We start from the raw sequence: 24,043 nt of genomic DNA, 5'->3' as shown, positions 1-24,043 counted from the left end.
TTCCGTTTTTAAGCGTTAAATGTTGTCTGTTTTTTTTTCTTAAAAAAAAAAAAAAAAAAGACTGGATTAAACTTGGATCTGTCGAGAAAATTTGCACAAATAATTAATCCGAATACTGTACTTCAGTTTTATGGCTCATTTTTCTCATGACTCAATATGATTGATCATAAACCGGGTCAATGTTTTCTGCAGTTTTGAAAATAAACGGTCAACAGGAAAGACTTCCACAGATAAAAGAGCCCGAATCCGTGACACGTGACGCCAAACGTGACGGGCGTGTGACGTCATCACAAAGGGCAAACAGGTGTTTTGCGTCACGCCGGAAGCTCTCCTTGTCTCATTGAAGTGCAGCCAAGTGGGAGCGAACGAACACATGGACGACCGGAGGGAGGCAAGTAAGTCAGAAAACCAATCGGGAAAATTCTCACATTTGCTCAAAGTCATCCAAACGGCGGAGGTTTTTCACGTTTGTCCGCTCGAAGTAGCGCAAAGGAAGCGTTTTGTGGCAAAACGTCAGGTGACTATCTCGAGTCTCCGTGCTTTCAAGTCTTTCGTTTTAAATTCAAAAACCTTTCAGGGCTGAAGAATAGCATCAAAGGTCTCTTGAATTGCTGCTAATGAGCACACAAGTTGACTTAAAGAGTCAACTCCAAGTTTGGGTTGTTTGCAGAGGACTGTGAGTGAAAGTATTCAGTCGCACGCGCTGCAGTCCACCGTGCGGGGGTGCATTCTTTTTCTCTGGGCGCCAACGAACCAAATACCCTTCAAGCCTAAACATTATTTTTTTTTTTTTTTGGTGTTTTGCATGTAGGCAGCCCCTCAGAACCGGGCGACCGTCGAGTACGCCCTCCACGTGCCCGATGGCGAGTCCAGATGCATGCAGGTGAGCTCAATACGCACACCATCCCTCGGCGTGTGGGCAAGACGGTCAAACGCGTACACAAAACGAGAAGTCGACAAGAACCCGCACCCGCTGCCCACGACCCCGAAAGTCGTGACTGGCGACCAGTTCAGGGTGTCGACTGGGATGGGCTCCAGCCTATTTGCCTATAGACTCTTTGTTTGGAAATAGCCTCTGCAATTGTACATTATATTGTGAAATGCCTTATTATCAAAGCACAACATTTTGCCGGTTGAGTCAAAGGAGTGGCTAGAGAAAAGGCTTGCACGTCGATATTCCTCGTCATAGGTGAGTACGCCTCTGCATTGTCTGAATACCGAGTCACCGCCGGTGTTTTGGTGGGAGCGCGCTAGGGTGTGCGTCTATTGGATGGGTGAAGTGATTGCCAACACGGGCAAAGTGTGGCAACCTAAAAGAAGTCATTTGAAATTTGGGACTTTAACATTTGACATGTTTTCACCTGCTTACCGTGGTCGGCTGACGTCATGTTGCTTTTAATGGCTTTCGAGCAATCCCCCACTTGGTCTGCGTGGATGTGACCCTCACATGACCTTTGCCAAAACCGGAGTCACAATGAAGCGTGCGTGACCTTGATTGGCTCCTGCTTCTGACGGAACAGTCAGGATCGTTCCCGTCTGCAAATAACGCACGTGCTGCGTTTGTGCTCTCTCTGAAATCCACTGGCCCAAATCCACTCTCCAATCCATCTTTGTGCATTAATCAGGTGTCGCGTCCCTGACCCCCCCCCCCCGCCCCCCCCGCCCCCAATCTTTTTTTTTTTTTTTTTTTTTAATATTACACACACCACATATATGTCATTAAAAACCCACAGCCAACAAATCGGAATGAGTAAAACCCCGCAACCCACTAACCCACCCACGTTGCCTGTCCTTCATTACGCCGCGTTAGGCGAGCAGGACTGGAACATTCCAGAAAATGTCTTATTTAAATTCAAAGTGGTGCGCGTACACCCACATGCTCAAATGCACACTCGTCATCCCCCTCCCCTGACATTTTGCAAAGTGTTTTTTCAAGAGATCTGAGGTGTGTCAGCAGCCTCATTTTTCTGTGCACCAATGCCAGTTGGCTCTGCCCGCGCAGACTTTTCCGGAGCGGGTCGTTTCATCTTGCGCCTAACCGAGCATGTCGCAGTGACTCGGCCGATGGAGTCGGACCGCGTTGCCAACAGGATTAGCCCCAGGTTGCGTAGTCGGGATTTCACTTTGTCTTCATGAAGGAAGGCGCTCGGCTACAAATTTCCTGCGCGTCACTTCCAAACGAACTATCTGGATTCGACGCAGACTGGTCTGACTCGGACGTACTCGACTATACCCGCATTTATTTCCAATTGGAAATTTATTGGTGGTCTTGTAGGGAATGGCCATGAAAAAAAAAAGGCCAAAATGTGGATGGACATTGTTAAGTCAACTAACAGGAAGAGCAGAGAACCCTCACACAACCCTTCAAAGTTCCTGTCAGAGGCTTGGGGCGGCCATATTGCTCACAGACAGCACGTGAGCTTTGTGTGGAACAAAGAAAGCCGAGCAGCAAAACCAATAAGTCACTAACAAACAACTGAAGCAACTAAAAAAGCCAAAGGCACCCCTCAGTTTCCGGTCAGACGCAACTGGTTTTCAAGCTCATCAACCTCCAGCCACCCTCTAACCACCTATAAACTGTGAAAAGAGGAAGCTTTGAGTTGTTGTGCTGTGTTTGAAGACCAAGGCCCTTTTCAAGTTGGGGCAAAGAACTGAGGGGAATTAAAGACAACGTGACAGTTGAAAACCAGCGTGGCAGCAAAGACAAAGGATTAACGACCTTAAATCAACGCAGTCGACGCAAAGAACAGCTGCAAGTATGGCGGAAGAAGCCACAGGTAAAGCAATCAAGCTGCTGAAGCAAGAGAGGACCTCGGCAAATTTGCCCCTCGTCCAAAGCGTAATTTGCTTCAAAAACTTTGTGCGCTTCTGGCACTCGTCAACAACTGTTTGGCGACTGCGCAATCAAACGTCACTTGTTGTCTTCAATTTTAATGCACGAGTCCCCCGTAGCAGTTCACCCGGTGGCTTCCACGTGGCCGTTCCAGTTCTTCGAGTAGTGAGCAGATGTTTTCTAGTGCGGGTTTGGTTGTCGTCTTCCCTAGCAAGGAAAACCCCAAGCAGCCTCACGATACAGTTCTGCCTTGACATAGGAACCCCATCTCACAAGTTAGTCCATTTACAAGCTGTCACTCTGTGGATTTATTCCATTAATTTATTGATTTTGCTTTGCACCAAAAAAACAAAAAGCCCAAAAACAAGGAAACATGAGTGATCTTCAGCCACGGCAGCGCTAGATGGTGTCAGCAAATTCCACAAGAAGTCCGGGAAACGATTGAAGTTAGAGGATGCCTTAGACCAGCATTGAGACTGTGGTTGTTAGAAACCTTTTGGCAACCCATATTTGAACAGTGCAACAACGTATCACAAAAATCATAGGGATACATTCCTTATGCACTGCAAAAGAAAAAAAAAATGGCAACAGTCATGTTTTGATTTTCATAACTGCAAACAAAAACATTCCAAAAAAAAAAAAAAAAAAAAAAAGCAAAGATGCCTGGCCATGGTGTTTTTTAGCGCTTGTCGGTAGGAACGGATACGTCGAGACGCTTGTCGACAAAGCTGGAGCTGCGGCGTCATCTGTTTTGTGTCTGCGACATTGTCAGGAGTTTCCACTGATGCTCAGAGCTCAGCGCGCTATGACAACGCTACCTCCAGGAAAAAAACAAAACGAGCAAGCATCTTCATCTAACTTCGAGCCCACGCAGGACTCGAGATCCCGATATGGAGATCCACGAGTGCTGTAAACCATCCATGAAATGGAGTCAGTGTCACTCTGGTCGTGCTACTTCACGGCTCCATCCACTCGGAGGTGCTGCAGAGGCGTTCTCTTTGTGTACACTTCATCCCTCAGTTCTGCTGCCCCGATCCAACAATGCGGTGGCTGCGATGGTGGTCTGCTGGGGCCCACTTGTCAAATCCTTGTGGGCTTTTTTTCTTCTTCTTCGAGATGACCCAGTGGAGGGGGGGAGTGGCGCAGCTGTAGAACGTTGGCCTCGCAGTTCTGAGGACCGGCGTTCAACTCCCGTCCCCGCCTGTGTGTAGTTTGCGTCTTCTCCTCGTGCCTGCGTGGCTTTTCTCCGGGTGGGCGCTCTGCTTTCCTCCCACGTCCCCAAAACATGCATTCGCTAACGAGGTATGACTGTGAATGCAAATGGTTGTTTGTCTTTTTGTGCCCTTCGATTGGCTGGCAACCAATTGAGGGTGTACCCCGCCTCCTGCCCGATGACAGCCGGGATAGGGTTCAGCATTCCCGCGCCCCTTGTGAGGATAAGCGGCTCAGCAAATGGATGGATGATGGATGGATGGATGAATGGATGGACCCGGCGGAGGCAATTCGAGCAGACAAACTAAGGCAGGAATGACTTGGCATACCGGAGAAGGCCGTCGGCGTCCATTTAAATGAAGCCCGCGGCACGGGCGAGAGGACGGCGCGGCGCTCGTGCGGCTCATCTTGTGCGACCTTTGCACTTTGCTTCTTCTACAGGACGATTGACGTATGATCTTGACGACGTGACGCTCCTCCTTTTTGAGACGCAATTTGAAGTTACTGGAGAACCCAAGAAATAATTAAAAAAAAAAAAAAAAAAAGTCACATGAAATTAGTTGTGAACAAAGTGCAGTAGTTCTGTGTTGTATATTAGCAGCTTGTATGTACTGTACGGATTTGACAAATGTGGAAATTGTTCATGACTTGTGCAACCAAAAATGGCAGCTGAGGTGGAGTCTCGGGCCATTGTCAGGTGTGCCGCAGTCTGGTCACGCGTCAAAGCGGACACAGTCGGGCCATTCCGGGTCCCGAGGATGTGGACCTCGTCCCGAAGCCGCGAGGAAAGTGCTCAAGACACTTGGTTTTCGGATCTTGCACACAAATGGTGCGATTTAAAAAAAAAAAAAAAAAAAAAAAGACATTTCAAAAGCAGAAGCTGATTGGCCTTGTTGAGGGAGAAAATTAAGCAATCGACCAAGCAGGAAGTCAGAGAGTTGCGCTCACGTTTTTGCGCACTTGTGGCAAAGTGGATTTTCTTCCCTCTGAAAAGAAAGGAGACAAAGCAGCCTGTCATCAAGTCTGACATTCATGCAGAGTTAGAGTCCCTCTCACGCTTCTTATCCAAGCATTTGAAAATACTTGTTCTTATCTTTGGCCCGCACGGTTTTGGGGACCTGGAGAGCTGTGACATTGACTGCTGTCGCCATGCCGACCTTCTTAACGATCCATCTGGAATCTTCAAATAGGCTTTGCGGGTGTCACAAAGATGAGACGACGCGGGAAAAACTTTGCAAAACTTCAAAGGAGTCCCCGTCTTTCATGGCTTGATTGGGTTTTCCAAGTCTGCGGAAGTGCGTCATGAGAGAAGTTTTTTGAAAAATCAATCTTGAAGGGGCAGCAAAGTCTGTGCCACTCAATGGAGGAGCCGACCATCGATGCAGGTCGCTCCAAAAATCGCCGCTTTTGACGAACATGTGAAGTAACTTTTCTGCTACTTATTAAACTACAATTACTTCTTCAATCCATCTCTGTTTACTTCAACATCGTCTCTCACCGAGCAGTCATTTGTAAGCTGGTGATTTAAACAGAGCAATCAAAATATGCAAATATATAGTCAGACAAAACATGAAATGTGTTTTTACACACCGGATGTAAACGTCTGCATTCAACAGTGTGTGTGTGTGTGTGTGAATATAATATAGATGTGGCTTTGCAGTGTGAATCCTGTTTTTATTTTCAAAGATTTGCATATTCTCTGGCAGAGTTCACCTTCCAAAGAGCACTTGGTGACAAAAAATGTCAGCCTTTGGAGCGCACCTACTTGAAAGAATCCTTTTCTCCCGAGCAGCAACTCAAATCAACATCTTTCATTGTTGCCATGACTATCAGCAAAGCTTGTTGACTTGACCGTTTGGTTTGTGTGTGTGTGTGTGTGTGTGTGTGTGGGGAGGAAGGGGGGAGGGGGGGTGGGGTGCGAACAGGCCCGACTACGTGGACCTCGAGCTAAATCCTCTCGGGATGTTGTCGGGATTTACTGCATTAAAGGGAGCTTTTCCTTCTCGCTAGATGGATCCATTGTTGACTGTGAGGGAAGGCGGGGCTTGTGTGTCTAACCACTCGCCGTTCTTTTGGGGTAAAAATGATTGTGCTCAGAGACTCGGATGCTCCGTCAGCAGCGAGAGAGAGAGAGAGAGAAACCAAAGCCGCCACAAGATCCTCTGGCACAATGGCTTCACGATTGTTTTGCGCATTTCTGCTATGGCGGACAAGCTCACTTGCATCTTCAACAGCACATAAAACAAACGTCTGCCGTTGCATCACATTGTGGGGAACTAATACTGCATTAAAATGCAGATTGCATCAGCGCTCAATGGTGCTTGAAGGCAGTCTGAGCCTAAAAAAAAAAAAAAAAAACGTGATTACTTGACAGCGAAAGGCTGTACTGTTGCATGTGTTTGAATCAACATGCTTGCAAGAAGGATTTCATTTGGTTTGTATGACGCCCATTACATCATGGACAAGTCAAGATGGCGGGTGCTGTTGTCCGATTGCAGCAAACAGGGCACCGCTATTAATTGTGCCACTTGGTGTGCATGCCTGCATATGGGGGGGGGGGGGGGGGGGCAAGAAATCTTTTGTGCACTGCAGGATTTGAATCCACGACGACGCGGTGGTAACCTTTGTGATTGAGGTCTCTTCCGCGCTTCAAGAATTTGACCCAGGTCCGTTCCACCTATGCGCCAACGTCTCACCGTTCTTTTAATCTTTGCCATCCCATGAGGCGAGATCTCGCTTGGACCCCCACACCGAGAGATGTTGTCAGTCATCTTTTTAATCATTACGCTAAGAGTTGCCCTGTTCTCACCAAGCTGCTTGGCTATTTTAGAGGAGCTCGTTCCAGCCTTGTTTAGGTCTACAGTTTATTCCCTGGGGTCCTGAAACAGCTTTCTGGTCTTGGCCATCGTGGAGCGGTTGCGTCTGATTGTTTCAGGCTTCGAACATGAATACAGGTGGTTAGTGGAGAATTAAGAGCTTCTTAAAGATGAAGTAATTGCGCGGTGATAGGCAGAATGATTGCTGGTAGGAAGTTATTTGCCACCAGAATATGTAAATAATTCAGTTTAAAATCCTACAATGTCATTTCCCCACCTTGTCGCTAACAGTTGAAGAAAATTAGACGTCACGTCTTCAGTGGGATAACTTGAACAATGGGTGACTGTCCAAATGTCTTTCTCGCCATTATCGCGGGCTCGGGACATGGTGTTGGAGTCGAAGAACTGAACCTAATGTAGCGACCTTTAGACATGAAGCTGTTGTGTAGCTGTAGCCCCCCCATTTGAGTGACGTCACGTCATCTCTTCCACACGAGTGGAGAAAGAGACACGGAGCCTGAAAGAGATGAATGGTCTCCCAGCCCTCCCTCCCTCCCTCCCTCTTTTTTTTTTTTTTTTTTAAAATATTCTCACCGTGCAACCCTCCTGCAGTGGCGCAGGCACGCGCTTGCGGCTTGGAAGATGGGAGGACGAGAGGCAGCCGTTCGCTCGCTCGCATTCATTTCACGCTGCAACTTTTCAGGAGCATTTTGATGCTTTTTCACGAGTGGAAGAGCTGCAGATACTGGATGTACGAGAGGGTCATTTGCCATCATTTGTTTATTTCTTCTGATTATTTGCAGCCGTGCTGCAGGACTGCTTTGCGCACAAGCAGCTGAGTTTTGGTCCGGATCCTAGCGCGGGACCTGCCGCCTTGCTTTTGTTCTCCTTCATGAGCGTCGCGGTTGCTCACCAACACGAGGACGCGCAGTGCAGACGAGGACGACGTGCGGGGCGGGGGGGAGGGAGCAGGTGAGACCAGACGCGCCTCCATCTCACGCATTTCTTGCGTCTATCGCTCTGTAGCTTTCAAAGCGGATTTATGGATCAAACTTCAGTGGAGTCGTGCGCATGCAACACACGTGAACGCTTGATTTGTGCATGCAGGTTTTTGGTGGAGGGTGTGGCATCTTTTGTCCCACACGCAAATTCCTGCAGGAAAAGTGTCAATTGAAGACCACGGTGTCTTTGAAACACGTGTACACAAAGACTGGATTGCCCGCAGAATCCATCCGACAATGCTCCCGGTGTCCCCCAAGGCGCTGCTGTTCCCGCTTCTCAGGTGACGGCGCGGAAGGCGCCGGTGGCCTTTAGTTGTCCATATTTCAGGCCGTGACGTGAGTCATCTCTCCGGGAAGCCAATAAGAAGCGCCGTGATTTAAGGCTCCTCTGCGACATTGTTGGAATCCCAAAAAATTCCACAAGTCTCATTTGAATGTGTTGAAGAGCCTCGCCTGCTGTCCCGCTACAGCGGGTGGGCACTCGGGAGGAATCTGGAAGGGTTAGCCCCCCCCCCCCCCCCCCCCCAACCATCCTTTGGTGTTTCATATTTCTCTGGCTCATCTCCGCTTACAGCTATGCTCATGTGACCTTCTCACTTTCGCAGGAAGTGGGGAGTAAATAACGTGCTGCATTTACTGCATTATATTTAATTCAGTTGTATTTAGCATGAAATGTCCTCGTCACACTTTCAACATACGGTAATGTACTGTAACATACTTTTTACTCTTTTTAATTCACTGCCATTCACAACTGTTGAAATCAAAACTTTCCTGTATGGATTCTCGCATCGGGCGTCGCTCGCGCCAATCCAACGTAAGCGCTGGTGACCCTTGATTCAGGTTGACCAATCAAACAGCACAAGGCAGTCACATAACGACATACGTCGTCTTCGCTTGGGCTTTGCAGGCTTGGTGGTGTTGAAAAATCCACTCAGCGGTGCATGTCTGGTGTTTGTTTTTAGTATTAGTCTATTAGTCAGGCACTGTCTGCTTGTACATGGATATTCCAGCCCTCTTCTAAATTGAGGAAACACCTTGCGCTAAATTGCGGGGTATTTTTCCGGTTTTAGCAGTTGTGTGCTTTTGTCAACATTAGCCCTAGTTTATGGTCATTAATATTTTAGGGTACTCTCGTTCTTTCCCTGTCTCTCTCTCACTCATACACACACACACACTCACACAATCACCACAATCTGTACTTTTTCACGTACACACGCACACATTTTATTTGACAGTGCTCTGATTTTAAGAAGAAATCGGAAAATAGATCAAGTATTTTTCGGGCAATTCTTTACTTTCACGTAACTGCTCTCTGTAGTTCAATAATTGGCTACCTCTTCAAATGGGGTAACCTCCTCAAACAGCCCAAGTAAAGAATACATGCACACAGACAGAAAGTTAATTTGAAGCTAGTGCGGTGGTACCCACGCTTTGTTTTTATCCCAAGATCTACTTTTCAAGCAGCCAGCTCTCGCACTCTACTGATGGGGCTGCGGGTGGGGGTTCGATGTCCGGTGTCGAATGCTGAATCCTGCCAAAGAACAAAAGTACATGGCCACGTTAAGGGTGTCACCCGTGCCTTCGCGACATTTACAGCAAATACTTAAAGCTGGTCAATTGAGTTGGTTTGTGTGGTCGCCGTGGTAACAAACGCCGGATAATCGAGCTCTGAGAGCCGACTGCTTACTTGCCATTTTTCTCTTTCTTTTGTACTCGTACAAGGCAGGAGATCGCTTGACACTTGCTTGTACGAGCAGGCATGTTGTAATGAGTTTGAATGCAGTATAAGACACCAGTTTCTGTTTGTATTAAAACATAAATACATATAGTAGTGGTGTTTTCTAAAGTGTAGTATGTATTTGTTTATGGTATATGTGCCTTTTAAGGGGTGAAGTCTAGGAAGTGGGGCTCGGTTTGGTCCAATACGGCCAGTTCTTGTTTCAATGGTGGCTGGCGGCCTTCTAAAATGAGAACACTCACGAGGAACCGCACCCTTGTGAGTGTTCTCATTTTGGATTTGTCTTTGAATGTATTTTGCATAAAATAAATGCCGCACCTGTGGGAGGACATTACAGTACCCTAATATTTCCCTCCTCCCCCATTCAACTGACGCATTCTTGTACCTCAAATTTTGACCCGAAACTTGAAGCAAGAAACGGCCCGAGCGATGGTTCCTAACTTTTTGTAAAACTGGTAAATGGTGGCAACCTAAGTCACGGTGCAGTACTTTGTATATGCCCCCCGTTTAGTATTTTTTTTTCCCCACTTGTCCTATTACACTAAGCGCTCGACTCGACCCAGAGGTGACTAAATATACATTTCCTACGTTTTGGGGAGGTGGCTTTTGACCCATGGGCAAAATATTCTACCTATGCCTCGTTTCCGTCTCCGGAAGTCCCTCCTGTTCTGCAATGGTTACTGGCACCTCTCGTATTGGATGCGATGGTATCCCTACCGCTGTATTGCAGCTTTTTTCCTTGATTCGCCAAGTGCTCTGATATTCCTGTACAACCTCGTGCCCAACCCAGCAACCATCCATCCTCACGCCCCCCCCCCCCCCCCCCCCCCCCTATTTTGCTGTTCAATATTCTCCGCGCCTCTGTGTTCATTCTTGCACCGCTTTTCCTCCTTTAAGGACCTCGGGGATCCGTCTATTCCACTGCCATCGCCGCCTGACAGTTTGACACTTGGGCGGCCTCTCGAGTCTGCAAACGGGCCACCAAGTGCTCGCTCGTGCGTTAGCCATCTTCCTCTGCCTTCTTCCTTTTCACGCATGTTCGTGTTCAAACCCTGTGGGGATTCTGACCAAAAGCCAACTTTCTTGAATTGGATTCGGCGCCTTTGCCGGAACGGCAACCTCGTTGGGCTTTCGTGCATTTGCCAAAGGCTAATCAAAGACGTCAAGTAGGATACGTTGTGGATCTCTCCCACCACAGGTCGGCAGAAGTTCCACACAAGTGAAGTGGAAAAAGTAAGCAATCATTTGCTCATCTGAGGCTCATTGTTTCTCAACTTTGCTTCCTCTTCCACCCAGTCTTGGTTTTTGATCTTCCACTACTTAAGAGCTACCTCGACAAGTTCAGCGTTTCACAAGAAAGATTGAAACAGATTGATGCATATTTGTTGTTCCTGCATCCAATTTTGGACAAGAGTTTTGCTAACATTTGTGTAGAACTGAATTGTCGTGCCTCACGTGCTGTCCCAATGGCGTCCAACATTTTGTCATATTCGCGATTTTGTTTTACCTTCACTTCTTTGTATTGTAATATGTTAGTTGCATGATGTGTTTGTAGCATTTGCAGGCTGTCCTCGTTGGACCGCCTTTAAGTACGCTTCCTGTAGGGTTAGTGCACACGTGCATTCAAAAGGGACTGAAAAAGTCGCAAGGAAATCAATTTTGAATGAAAAGACGGTGGACAACTGCTGAGCACATCTGCCTTGCACTTTCAATGTTGCGGGTTCAAATCTGGCCTCGCGTGTGTGGAGTTTGGACATTCTCCCTGTGCCTGTGTGGGTTTTCACCGGATTGGGTGTTGTCAGGTTGTGGGTGTTCTCCAACATCACCCCAAAAAACATGAATGTAATAGAAATAAAACTCTGATTTGCCTGTTGGTGCGAATGGATGTTTGTGTGCCCTGCGATTGGCTGGTGACCAGTTCAGGATGTACCCTGCCGCTTACCCACAGATCGCTGGGATAGGCTCCAGCACAACCCCCCCGCCCCCACCCACCCTCGTGAGGCAAACCGGTACGGACACTGAATGAAAATATTTGTTGTGTGAGATGGAGCGAATCAATCGGTGGGGGGGGGGAAAAAAAGAAAACTTAAGGAAAGAAGGGGGCAATAAAAGGTTGAAAGGTAGCAGCCGTCGTGCACCAAGTTCAGCTTGTAAAATCTAAAATAATTGAAAACAAATGTTTAGCACCTATCGCGATCACACGAGCTCTCTGGGGTGATGAGCAACAGGAAAGCTTTTGTTACCGTTTTTCACTGAACATTCGTAACCCTTTGCTACGTGCTAACGGATGGCACGAGCGACTTAAATTGAGATTTATTGACGCGTAATAGCCAAATGTGCGCCGCTCTCAAGCTGCAATCAAGTTTGCCTCCTGGCAGGCGGCGAGCCACAGAGTAGAAACTGTCCGATTCCCGCTTTCTGCGGGCAGGTACCGTGTGTATGTATATGTAATACAAATGAGTACGTGTGAATATCTAGAAATGTATATGGATGCACGGAAATGCCAACTATCACCCCCAATAATTGGCCTTGGCAGATAATCGGCCAATATAGCCAACCCAAAGTCAAGGTGGCGCAAATGAGTAGCTGTGGAAAGTTTTCCTCTTCTAAGGCTGGCCCGTCCTTGACTGTGACAGCGTTGCACTTCTCTGGCCTCCAATTAGTCTGAGTGTGTCGCTCAGCGCAGGACATTGGGTGGAATTTATCTCTCCACCTGTCACAGCGCACTGCTTGTTATTGCGGAAGTGAGGAGAGAAAAGCTTAAGTCTTGGCGCTTGGCTTTTTAGTATGGACGTTGTGTGGTGTGTACGCTTATGCTCTATGAATGTTAAAATGACACATCAGCTCCCTGGCCAGATGATTAGCTACAATCCTCATCGCCGTGCGTTAGCCGCTCCTTTTCCAAATGTGCCACAGTGAAATGGTGGGTTGCGGTCTCCTCATTGTGCATGCTGTGTGTCCTGTTGTGTGTACCGCACAGCGCCTGCAATGTGGAGGCTGGGCCACATGTACACACACACGCACACACACACGCACACACACGGGCACTCGAACCTGATATCTGCCATCTTTAGCGCTGGCCGTTTGTCTGTCCATTCGACAGCTGTGTTCCAATGAGTTGACTGTCGCATAGCGCGGAGGGGTGACCTGCCTGGAACAATCGAGGCGCCCGCCCCCCCCCCCCCCCCCTCCCGGAAAAAAAAGTCGGCATTACTACATTACCAGGAATGTAGAAAATCTATTTTTCTTTTTTTTTTGAGCAACTTGAGTGTACTGTTGGTATGTATTCCGTGCACTGAAACCATCCTGATGAGGTGCAGATCCAGTGATTTAGTCCAATAAAAAAAGCTTTAAGATTAAAGTAACCAATCAAATGTAGCTATTTGCGAGGTTGCGTGTTAAAGGAAAATGTGACATTCACGAAGTCACTAGACAAAAAAAAAAAAAAAAAAAAAATAGCAACTGCTCTTAGTTCCAAGCCGCTTGGCTTTTCCATCAAGTTTCAAAAATAAGCGCTCAAAATACTCAAGTATTGTTTTCCACTCTGTTGACTAAGATGCCCTCAGACGAGAACAACGGTGATAATTATCATCAGGAGTGATGCTCGTCCTCACGCGCGACCGGCCGAGGCTTTCTTGGCTCCATTTGGATTGATTTTCCCCTCCTACATGTTTGGCTTTTCAGGGTTTCACCTTCTTGTCAATCAGCACCTGGAATGAACTTTTGTTGTCACAGTCATCATAGTGGGCACATCCCTCTGGAGGAGCCCCGAGGGACGACCCAGGACACACCGGAGAGACTGAAGTCTCTCGCCTGCCTCGGGATGCCCGGAGGAGCCGGATGAAGTGGCTGGGGAGCTCAAGGTACTGCCCCCGCCACTCGACCTTGGCTAAGCGGTGTAAAATGGACGAACGGGCGACGTCAACGCTGCCATGGAGCGCACCGATATTGAGCGACTTTATGTGGAGTTCCTCCAGCATTGCACAATTTTGATGCAGTTTTCAATCGGGATTCAGCTTTTGTAACGCGGCCCAATGGGCTTGCTGGCTGGCAGTGGAGAGCAGGCCTGTGACGTGCCAACGTTGAGGGTCACGTTTGGCGGTGGTGCAGCAGGCTGGGTGACCCTCATCATCACTAATGGACTCCTCAGAAAAGCCCAAAACGCTTTATTACTGGAATGTTCCCGCGTGACTCGTGACGTAAACATTAGCTGGCAGGGTCACCTCCAGCGTCTGCTGCTGGCGCTTTCTTGGCTCAGGATGAAAAAGACTTATCATCATCCATTCTGCTTCCAGTTGAAAAGCACAAATGCATTTGTATTGATCATTTGGGGCGCATTTGTGCCGGCAGTGTTCATTGCTGCTTTCGGAATGAGATGATGATGATGATGATGATGATGATGATGATGATGAGCAGATGCTGAAAGTTCTCTCGTCGGATAGAAAGGAAATGTCTGCTAACAGCGAGCTATCCATTTAATCGGGTTTCCATCATTTTTTTTTTGCCCACTGGAATACGTTGACTGTACCGAAGGAGAAAGCCCGCGCTTCCTTTTGCACCTCCTCAGAAGCACACAGCAAGCAACTCTTTGTTAGCAGAAAAGACCCGAGCAAGAGCATAGTGTCTTAGGTTTTCCCGGGGTTCTGCCTTTTTGTTTTCATGACAGTGTTGCCGTTTTTTCATTTTTTTTTCAATGCAGTGACGAGCGCCTCCCTTAATGTGCTTAATGTTGGCCTTGGCACACCGTGTCAGGATGTGTCTGGCCTTCAGGATCATAAAGCACGGAAGTGCCTCTTTGAACATGGATGCCCCAATTTCAACTTTGTCTCCACTGACTTTGACCCCTAACCCTAACCCCCATAAAGATTGGATGCTAGCCAAATCAATACCACCTTTCACCCACTGCAATTTATCAACACAAATGTCGACCGAAAGACTTGTTAATCCCTATTTTTCTTGGATGAACTAATTAGTCCATATTTGATGTGAGCCTCGCACTCTTACTGTTCATTCAGGTTTGCTCGGGTGAGAGAATGTGCGTGACTAAAATGATGCCGCAAGTTGATTGAGGTTTTTGTGCTCTGCGGGAGCAGCGCCGTGGAGATGCACCGTGTGTCTGCTCTTCTCCATTTTGAAGTGGAAGATAAAGAGACGGATGGGCGCATTGTGATGCTGCCCACTCAAGGGCAAAGAGGACATTGACAGCCTTCCTGACAACAGATGTCCATTTCTTTTTCTTTTCTTTTTTTTTTTTCCGTTTTCGTTGTCATTCCGCCTCGTCCTTTTCCTCCTCCTCTCCATCTCCAGCACAAAGCCGAGCTGTTAAGTTTAAGACGGTTGCGATGGATGCGCTCTGACTTCCTTGGATTTCTGACACATCATCCCACATTTTCATTTTGAGGGCTGCAGAGAAACATTTGTCACATGTGGAACGATTGGCAATAACAGGACAGATCAACGCAGTCTCAGAAGGAGAAACGGTGTACAGTCTGCGTTTCTTTGTACTTCCTTGTGTCGCTCCCCTGCGATACCCCTTCCAAAAGTACTATTTAAAGAGTGTCAAGGACTTGCTGCCGCAGAGAAGTTTTTGGAATTAGAAGAATGTGCGTCATCCGAATGTGATTTTTATCCCGTTGTTTTGTCACTTTCTCACCGAATTACCCAATAAAAGGGTCCTTTTAAAAGTTTTTGTTCAGACAAGAGTTACGATTAGGCTTCCAGATGTCGATCTCCAGTGGACCTGAACGAAGTGTACAATCACTTAATATTTAATCCACCGGTGCTTTTGGAAGAAAGGTGACAGGTCTTCAAACAAGAGTCCGCATCCCACTCCAATTTTTTCCTCACGTCATCTTTCCCATCTCACCTCATTTGTCCATCATGTCAGCTTCTGTTCGGCGTGTCTCGCATTTCGTCTGTGGTGTCGACACGTTTTTCATATCCCTCTCAGCGGCTCGAGTCTGTACTGTAGGTAACGGGCATTTTTGTTGTTGTTACGTTCTCTTTGACTCCTCAACACAAAGGCTTACCTGTTGTCTCAGAGTGCCTGGTAAAATACATTCAAAAAGTAGCTCACACAAGGAAAGATCCTTCAAGTAAGTCTTGGGGTCAACTCTGATGCGGGTTGGGTCCCCAGGTTCCGTTGGACAGTTAAGGGGTTCCCCGGTTCGTCTAACAATCAGGAGTCAGGGACCTGAACAATTTCAAAGACGTTAGGATAGTGTGAAAAAGAGAAGGGCTTCTAACGAGTACCAGGAATTAGAATTGGCAAGAACAAAAAAAAAGAATACGGCTGAATCACCAGCGCGTGTCTCGTATGGAGGGAAGTCGGTGGAATGCATGGAGGTCTGGATAAATGAACGAGGTTTCCCAGCAGCGGGGAGCCTGAATTATAAGACTGTTAAAACAATTGAAAAATCAGGTTGAGGAGGACGAGGGGGAAAGAGGCAGGGCGTGGGGGAAATTAAAGTCAAGGATTTAAAACCTTAAGAGCAAAATGTCTGGAAATGTAGTTGATCGTTAGATTTCGATGAGAACAGAGTCAGAATTCAAAAGCTATGCGGAGGGCAAGTTCCAGATAACCGTTCATCGCTTGTGGTTTAATTTGCCAGAGTTGGCCCCCGGGGGGGGGGGTTGCAGGTTGGAAGGAAGATGAAGGAAAGTGCAATCTGGAAGAAGACCCAAAAACCCAGACACCTTAAACCCAAAGCACACCCCACCACCACCTCACAACCTGCTGCAGTCGCATCCGTCCTAAAATGCCAGGTCTTGCAGGATGGATGCCCTCTGACGGCCTCGTGATTTTGGGGGGCGAAGGCCGTTCCTGCGTCAGCTGGTGAGCCCGCGATGAAGTGGCGTAGCGGGGGCGTCGTTCTCCCGACGCGTAGTGTCGGTCCCTGCAGCCGCCGGGACGCCGATCCAGCCACTCCGCAGGTGTGGACCCGCAGATGACGAAGGCGACGGCCAGCCCGCAGCGTGGCAGGAAGAGGATGGAAAGAAGTCCCTCATGAGGTGAGAAGCCATCCCACCAACTCCTTGGTTTGCTGCCTCTGCCGCTTTTCCAAAGTCTCCAGGGACGTCGTTAATATCTGTCATCACATGGCATGTTTAGAATGAGCAAGCCCGAGCCATGCGACTCAGACTTTTGGAGCAAAAGCGTTTCACTGCCCGTAGCCACAGCTACATTATGGAGTGAGCACAAAGGCAAAGATGCAATCAAATGATGAAGTGAAAATTGAATTGGGTTTTGGTGCATTGGCAAAGGCACGGCTGATGTTGAAGTCCAGCAAAAAGCAACGGGAAGTTTCCAGTCAGCCCGCTCGCGAAGACGCTCGACACCAGCTTGAAAGGGAATTGGGTCCATGCCCCGCTAATTCTCACTTGGATAGAAACAGCAAAGCAACTCGCTGAGGTTTTCCTCCGCCCACGTGGACTACGGGGCTGGCTTCATCCTCTCCGACTGGTAGACACTCGCTTCATATGCTGAAATGCCCACGCGGCCTCCTCGCACTCTGTTGTAGCGCGCGTGCAAAGACAAGCGTCGCAACGCGGGCCGGCTGCGTTCCGCGCTCTTCGTTGTCACATGCTGATCGGCACTAGGCGTTCTTTGCAAATCTGTCACTGGATGATACACGTGAATTTTATTGTGGAATTTCTGCACTATAGAGAGTACTCAAGATGGCTGCAAAGACCAAGTGAATCCATTTCCCTCAAATGAACGCAGTTGTTACCGCGGTGCCAAACCCAAATGGCATTGGCTTGAGCTCAAAAACAGCAAAAGTTTATATTTTGAACCGAATCGGAGAGGATAGGCTTCGTCCAAATTATCTTAAAATTTGCAGTTGCTGGAGCAGAAAACCGTAGGAGTTCACTGCGTTAGGCTTGGAAGAGGGTGGGCTCCTCACGGATCAACTGCTCCAAACATTTGTGCGTCAGTGGCCGTGATTCCGAGGCCTCTACGGTTGACCTTCAAAAAATCTCACAAAGTAGGACATTTGTTCTGTCCATCACGATGTGGTACATCACTGCGACGGATGGACAATGATACATTTATTGATTCTAAACGGGAAGAAAAAAATCGGACAAAGTGGCATTTGCAAATTTTCCACAGCAGTACTGGGGAACTTCCATGGCACGCTGTTTGGGAGTCACCGGTCTACGGGTACCTTGTGTCACGCAAGACCCTAGACCGAAGTGTCCTTCAGGATACACGGCGACGTGTGTATGTAGATAACAACCAGACACCCGAGGATGGAGGTAGGCCCAGTGAGACCCAAAACGTTAGCGCAGGGCAGTAATTCCTCAACTTGGAAATTGTCTGTTCAACCTGTTGCTGCAGCCATTTCACACTTTCAAGAAGTTAACTGATTAAAACCTAACCCGAACCCAATTTCCATTCATCCCTGCCTTCCTAAGGGGGGGGGGGGGGTAAATCAACCATGGGCCAGGGTTTTCTCAACGAGAGACCCCAAATGTCTTTTGCCCTGTATACTAATAGAATTCTGCTGAGAAGGGAATTCTTGGCCTTGAGGGAGTGAAATTTCCCCAAAGTATTATTAGTTTGCACTTAAGCAGGATGCTGGTTGAACTCCTCGCTCGTGTTCACAAAGCTTTGTGTCGTCTCTCCACACTTTGCAGCCTTTTGCTCTTCAATGACTGTGGACTATCTTGCCAACAATGGCATTTTTTGTATACTATTGTACTATTGTTTCCGCTTCCGCTTACCAGCACGTTCCCCCCCCCCCCCCCCCGAATATCAGCGACCATCAGGCCGCTCTCCTGGCAGAATGTTCTGTGGCTAACTGAGAATACGCTCCAGGGATTGAAGTCTTTGCACGGCTCACCTGGGTCTGAAATCACCTTTGGTTTCTCCAGTTGGCTCAGGAAGCGTCGGCAGTTAGACTGAGCGGGGCGGGTTTTGCCTTCCTCCTCCTCAACCTGTTTGCTACCGAAAGGTCAGGGAGGGGATGGGATAAATCACAAAACCTTCTGCGTTGTAACGTGAAATGGAGAGGACAGTGGGAGGCAGTAGACGCGCAGAGCAGCTCATGTTAGCCTTTCAAGGTTTCACGCGTATTCGTAAAAGAAATGAAATGGGACGATACAGCTTGTGGGTTGGGTAAATAGGAGGCAAGACTTCAATGATGCAGGATTGATTGGAAGAAAAAAAAAAAAAAAAAGAATACAAGCGGCACAGTAGTGTAAAGTGGTGTCTTATTTTTTAAAAATGATTGATCTTTTCCCCAGATCTGCACCCACCCGAAAGAGGATATCCCCGCAAGCATTTTTCAAGCGTGGAAACACAAGGTCATGATCACCACTCATCTCATATTAAGATCCCGACGAAGGTGTCCAGAGCTGTGGTTTCCTTCCACGAGTGGATGCTTGCACGACGCCTAGCTGGGACCTTCTGGCATGGGACTCGAACCTGATCCTGAAATGAGAAATGGCGTTTCCTCCACCTGTCCTTGATTATAACTGGTGAGGTAAGTCTCCCTTGATGCCTCTCTGGCCTTGAAGGTGTTAGGACTCTCTCAGCGGGGATGGGCACCCCGGCGACGGCTCCCCTCGGCGGGTTCGGCGCGACCGCGACCGCGGCCGCGGGCTGGACTTACTGGTCTGGAAACGGCTTGCCGAAGCTCAACCACAGCCTGGCGAGAGTGGCGGGGGGCGACGGTGGCGTTGTGCCGGCCGCGGGTGGCAACGTGGGAAACTTGACACGGGAGGTTAAGAACTGGCCGGCACTGCTCATCCTGGTCATCATCGCGCTGACTGTCGGTGGCAATATCCTGGTCATCCTGGCCGTGTCGCTGGAGAAGAAGCTCCAAAACGCTACCAACTTCTTCCTGAGGTCCTTGGCGGTGGCTGACATGCTTGTGGGCATTTTGGTCATGCCCGTGTCCCTCATCAACATCCTATACGGTGAGTGCGCCAACTGGAAGGCCAGTCAGAATGCGTGCATCCGGCAGGAACCCTTCGGCTCGCCTACCTGAGACGCCGCAAGACTCACTTCCAGTTGTTGTCGTCGTCGTCAAAACAGACTACGCGTGGCCCCTGCCCAGCGCCTTGTGCCCCATCTGGATCTACCTGGACGTGCTGTTCTCCACCGCCTCCATCATGCACCTGTGCGCCATCTCGCTGGACCGCTACGTGGCCATCCGCAACCCGATCGAGCACAGCCGCTTCAACTCCAGGACCAAAGCCATGATGAAGATTGCTGCCGTTTGGACCATCTCCATAGGTATCCACATGCACTATTCTTGCATTTGTACAGCTTAATCCTTTGTCACTGATTTTACTTGCCTTCAAAGTGGCCTTTGAGCAATTTGCGGATTGTGAAGTGCATCAAATTCATTTTCACTGCTGAAAATGGTTTTCTTTAGCGAGCAGCCGGGTCCATCATTCATATGGGTACGGTCCAGCTGCACACTTTGATTCTTAACGGTGTACATCTGTGGGAGGAAAACAAACTTCACCGTTAAACTGTTGGACTATTTCCTTGTGCAGTTCATCGCAAAAGAGTGAACCTCACCCCATCTTTTCTCGTGAATGGCTGAGCAATTCGGGGACGCTCCTGTTCTGGCCAATCATAGCAGCCACCTCTTCCGCGTTGGCCTGTGGGATGTTCCAAACGGGTGTTGGAGGAGCGTTCTCCAACTTTCTCAGTCTTTTTGCCACCTGCCGCGGCTTTTTTGTAGTGCGCTGCAGCCATCAAATTCGAAGCTCATGATTATTTGCGGCGGCCTCGCAATTCTGAGGTCCCGGGTTCAATCCCGGACCCACCCGTGTGGAGTTTACGTGTTCTCCCCGTGCTTGTGTGGGTTTTCTCCGGGAACTCTGGTTTTCCTCCCACATCCCAAAAATATTATTATTATTAATTGGACACTCTTAAATTGCCCCTGGGTGTGATTGTTAGTGCGGCTGTTTGTCTCGATTGGAAACCAGTTCAGGGTGTAACCGCCTCCCGCCCGTTGACAGCCGGGATAGGCTCTAGCGCTCCCCGCGACCCTTATGAGGATAAGCGGCTAAGGAAACGGATGGATGATTTGCTTACAAACAAATCATGAAATATTTCGCCTTTTTTCGCGTATTCCATGAAATGCCCGATTTGCACATCCTTCTTTTCTGTGTTTGTTGAACACACCGTCCCAGCTTGATTGGAATTGGGTTTGCAAATGGCTGCGTGCGCGAGATGATTGTGTTCCGTGTCCGGCAGGTGTCTCCACGCCTATCCCGGTCATCGGCCTCCTCAACGAGGACAACGTGTTCGTCAACGGCAGCTGCGTGCTCAACGAGGAGCGCTTCATACTGATGGGCTCCTTCGTGGCCTTCTTCATCCCGCTGGTCATCATGGTGGTGACGTACGGCCTCACCGTCCAAGTGCTGCAGAGGCAGGCCACCGTCTTCCTGTGCGAGGCCAACGCTTCTTCCCAGCAGCCTTTGCAGGCCCCCGCCGTAACCGACGCTTCACAGAAACACCCGGACCTGCCAGGTCAGCTTCCAATAAGTCGATTCACCATTTTAGTATCCAATAAGGGCAGACTCTTCCTGGTGGCCAAATGTGTCGTAACATAACACGTTTGATATGCTCGGTGGGGAAGGAAGAAAACGGAAAACTTCTAAGATGGCCGCCTCCGCCCTAAACAGAGCTCAAGGCGGAGTCGGAGTCCGGCATCCTCCTCGGTGTCTCCGCGTCCGAGAGCGTCGGCATCCTTCCCGGCTCGGAGGCGACGTCGCAGCTGAGCTCTCCGGCGGCCGGACCCGGACGCGGTGCCGCCGCCGGTTGCCACGGACGACGGGGAATGATGCAGGCCATCAAAAACGAGAGACGGGCCTCCAAGGTGCGATTGACGGGGATTAGCGTTGAATGTTTCAGGCCACCGTCGATGAGATCAGGAGTCCAAATGTGACACCACGCTGTCTCTTTTTGACTTGGACTTGCCGAGCTCCTCTGAGTGAAATGGTTTGTGTGTGTGTACTGCCATTTTGATATTTCACTGAACTTGATGTGAGGGACATTTTCTTTTCCCCTTTCTCTTCCTCTCTGCTCTCACTGTGCCTGTCTCTAGGTGTTGGGAATTGTCTTCTTTCTCTTCCTCGTCATGTGGTGTCCCTTTTTCATCACCAATGTCACCTTGGTACTGTGCGGCGGCTCCTGCAACGAGTCTCTGCTCCACGAGCTGCTCAACGTCTTCGTGTGGGTGGGATACATCTCGTCGGGCGTCAACCCGCTGGTGTACACGCTCTTCAACAAGACCTACAGGAGAGCCTTCTCCAGCTACATCCACTGTCGCTACAACGCGGGCGCCGATGCGCCCGCGGCCAGCCGGGGCTTCAAGAACCCGACGGCGCCTCTGTCGTCCTCGCACGCCGTCACCCCCCCGCTGGGGGAGGCACGCAGGAAGGTCTGCGCCGACCAGGGACGCCACAGTGATTGTCGAAACGGCGGACGGGCGGCACGGGCGACAGGAGAAGACGGGACTCGAGCGGGGAGCGACGCAACGCCGAGCCTCTATGAGTTCCATGACATTGGGGGGGCGCTCTCCGAAACGGAGGCCGAAACCGAAGAGCAGGAACTGTCGCTTGTTGGCTACAGCCCCGCCTCCACGGTTCACACCAGCAGTGTATGACGTTTTTGGAAACCGAATTGTGGCTTGACCTCAAAGATATAAGAGGGTTCATCCGGGATCTGGGAGCCAGCGGAACCCCGAAATCAAATGCGGGATGACGATTAGCTGGTTTCAGGCTGCCATCTGGCGCCCACGCAGGCCCTCTAAAATGTTTTCTGATCATACAAGGAAACAAACGTTCACAATGGAGCATTATTTGGGAGTTAGGACAAGGGTACTCGCACGCTCAGCAGTTCTTCCTCAGATGTGATCCAATCACATTTACAAAGTGAAATTGACAACAACTTAGAGGTGAGTCATACACTTCTGGAGGCTTTTTGAAGGCAAAAGAGTGAATGTAGAAACGTTCTTCATGATCTGCCTCATTCATTTTCTTAGAAAGCGCCTCTAGGCTTCTGCGACACGAGCTAACGAGGTGTGAATGTACCAAGTGTGTATTCTCAGGGTGCTGAAGCGATGTCAACTGGACTGCTGTGCTTGTCTGAGATATTTCGCCTGTCATTTGAACAACGCACTTCTCGAGTCAGTTGCAGACATGTACGGACGTTATTTTGTGGAGTCTTTCCACCTCTCCCGACCACGCACGTCCAATGCCAGAGAATCTGATGTCTGAAAAGATTGTCCTTAGGTCTTCGGTGTCTCACGAGTGGCTCGGTCCCGACTTTAGGCTCCAAACCAGGTCAAGGCCGCCAATTTTAAATCGTTAACGTGCTCGGTATTTACGGACAAAAGTTTCAGTCTGTCGGGGAGCTGACGTCTCCCAAATCATGAGGTGAAAGAGTAGAGCCAATCGAGAAGCGCCTCGGCTTAGGCAAAAGGAAAAAGACTCACCATAAATAAGCGTATCTTACCCAATGTGGTTGTTAACTTTTTTGAAGACTGCGCCATTTTCCCGAGGCTCCGGCAACATTGGGGAAAACGTTACAAACCGTGAACACGACACAGAGCGCTGTTCTGTCAATCCCAACAAAACTGAAATACCGGGGTTTTTATTTTGTTTCAATCTTCACGGGTGGCGTCAGTATGGTTATCTTAATCTTTGAAGATTTGAAAAATTCGCGTGTGGACCAGGCCTAAGCCTTGCTGCATGAACTGATGAATACTAGTCAGATGAGAGGTGAAGCCGGTAAAATAACCAGAACCTTCAAGTTGCGATCAATGCAATGCGCTGAGAAGGGAATGACTGCCGAATGATAATATTGACTGGCTTAAAGTGGCCATGTCGGTCTCGTCTGTTGTCTGCCGACGCGTCTGGAGGGGTGCACTGGCACAGTTGAAAGAGCGAGCCATGTTGTAATCTGGGAGAAGATGTGAAAAATCCCCATCTGAAACCAAATCATCTAGAATGTCTCGGCGCTGCCCAATCAAAACCATCGTAATCTTGATCGCGTGAAAGGAGCTTTTATGTGGAGTGGAGCTCCATCCAAAAGATATTTGACTTCTATCGCGAGTCGATATGAAGACGTTGCACGCGTGTGCCCTTGAACGGAAACTTGCCGCAGACTTTTTGTTGCTTGGCAACAACATTTTGCGGAAAAATCAAGATGTATTGTTGTCTTTCAAGGTGCTGAGTGCAATATTGGAGCCCTCGCCCTTGCCTAACCCTACCCCCCCCAAAAAAAAAAAAATATATATATATATTGAGATATAGAAACGTTTCAGTGTGATCACGGATACTTTTTTTGGTCAACTAATACATGCTCAACTCTGCCTGTAAAGAAAACACAAAAACAAAACAGGAAGTCGCCAGTACATTTAAAACTTTGACATTAATCACTGGGAAAATGTTTTATTTCAAGCGTGTTGCTGCAAAG

General features: G+C 48.8%; 1 protein-coding gene across 13 annotated transcripts; it reads left to right on the top strand.

Annotated features, from left to right (window-relative positions):
- Positions 1–255: 255 nt before the first annotated feature.
- Positions 256–24,024, top strand: LOC133494406 (5-hydroxytryptamine receptor 2C-like). Of its 13 annotated transcripts, none has more exons than XM_061808209.1 (9): positions 259–395; positions 812–883; positions 13,336–13,463; positions 16,375–16,611; positions 18,847–19,521; positions 19,640–19,840; positions 20,816–21,091; positions 21,247–21,440; positions 21,669–24,024. In XM_061808209.1, the coding sequence occupies exons 5-9, from the start codon at positions 19,143–19,145 to the stop codon at positions 22,227–22,229; spliced, it is 1,611 nt and encodes a 536-aa protein (XP_061664193.1). In that variant the 5' UTR covers positions 259–395; positions 812–883; positions 13,336–13,463; positions 16,375–16,611; positions 18,847–19,142; the 3' UTR covers positions 22,230–24,024. The 13 variants fall into 13 exon arrangements, with proteins under 13 accessions (XP_061664201.1, XP_061664193.1, XP_061664191.1 ...); XM_061808207.1 differs by having other exon boundaries at positions 13,285–13,463; XM_061808211.1 differs by having other exon boundaries at positions 380–395; positions 816–883; positions 13,285–13,463.
- Positions 24,025–24,043: the final 19 nt, after the last annotated feature.

This window comes from Syngnathoides biaculeatus, chromosome 21, assembly GCF_019802595.1.
Source record: "Syngnathoides biaculeatus isolate LvHL_M chromosome 21, ASM1980259v1, whole genome shotgun sequence".
NCBI classification, from domain to species: Eukaryota; Metazoa; Chordata; class Actinopteri; order Syngnathiformes; family Syngnathidae; genus Syngnathoides; species Syngnathoides biaculeatus.
Note: the sequence above shows the minus strand (reverse complement) of the source record. Positions and strands in the feature narration are given on the sequence as shown.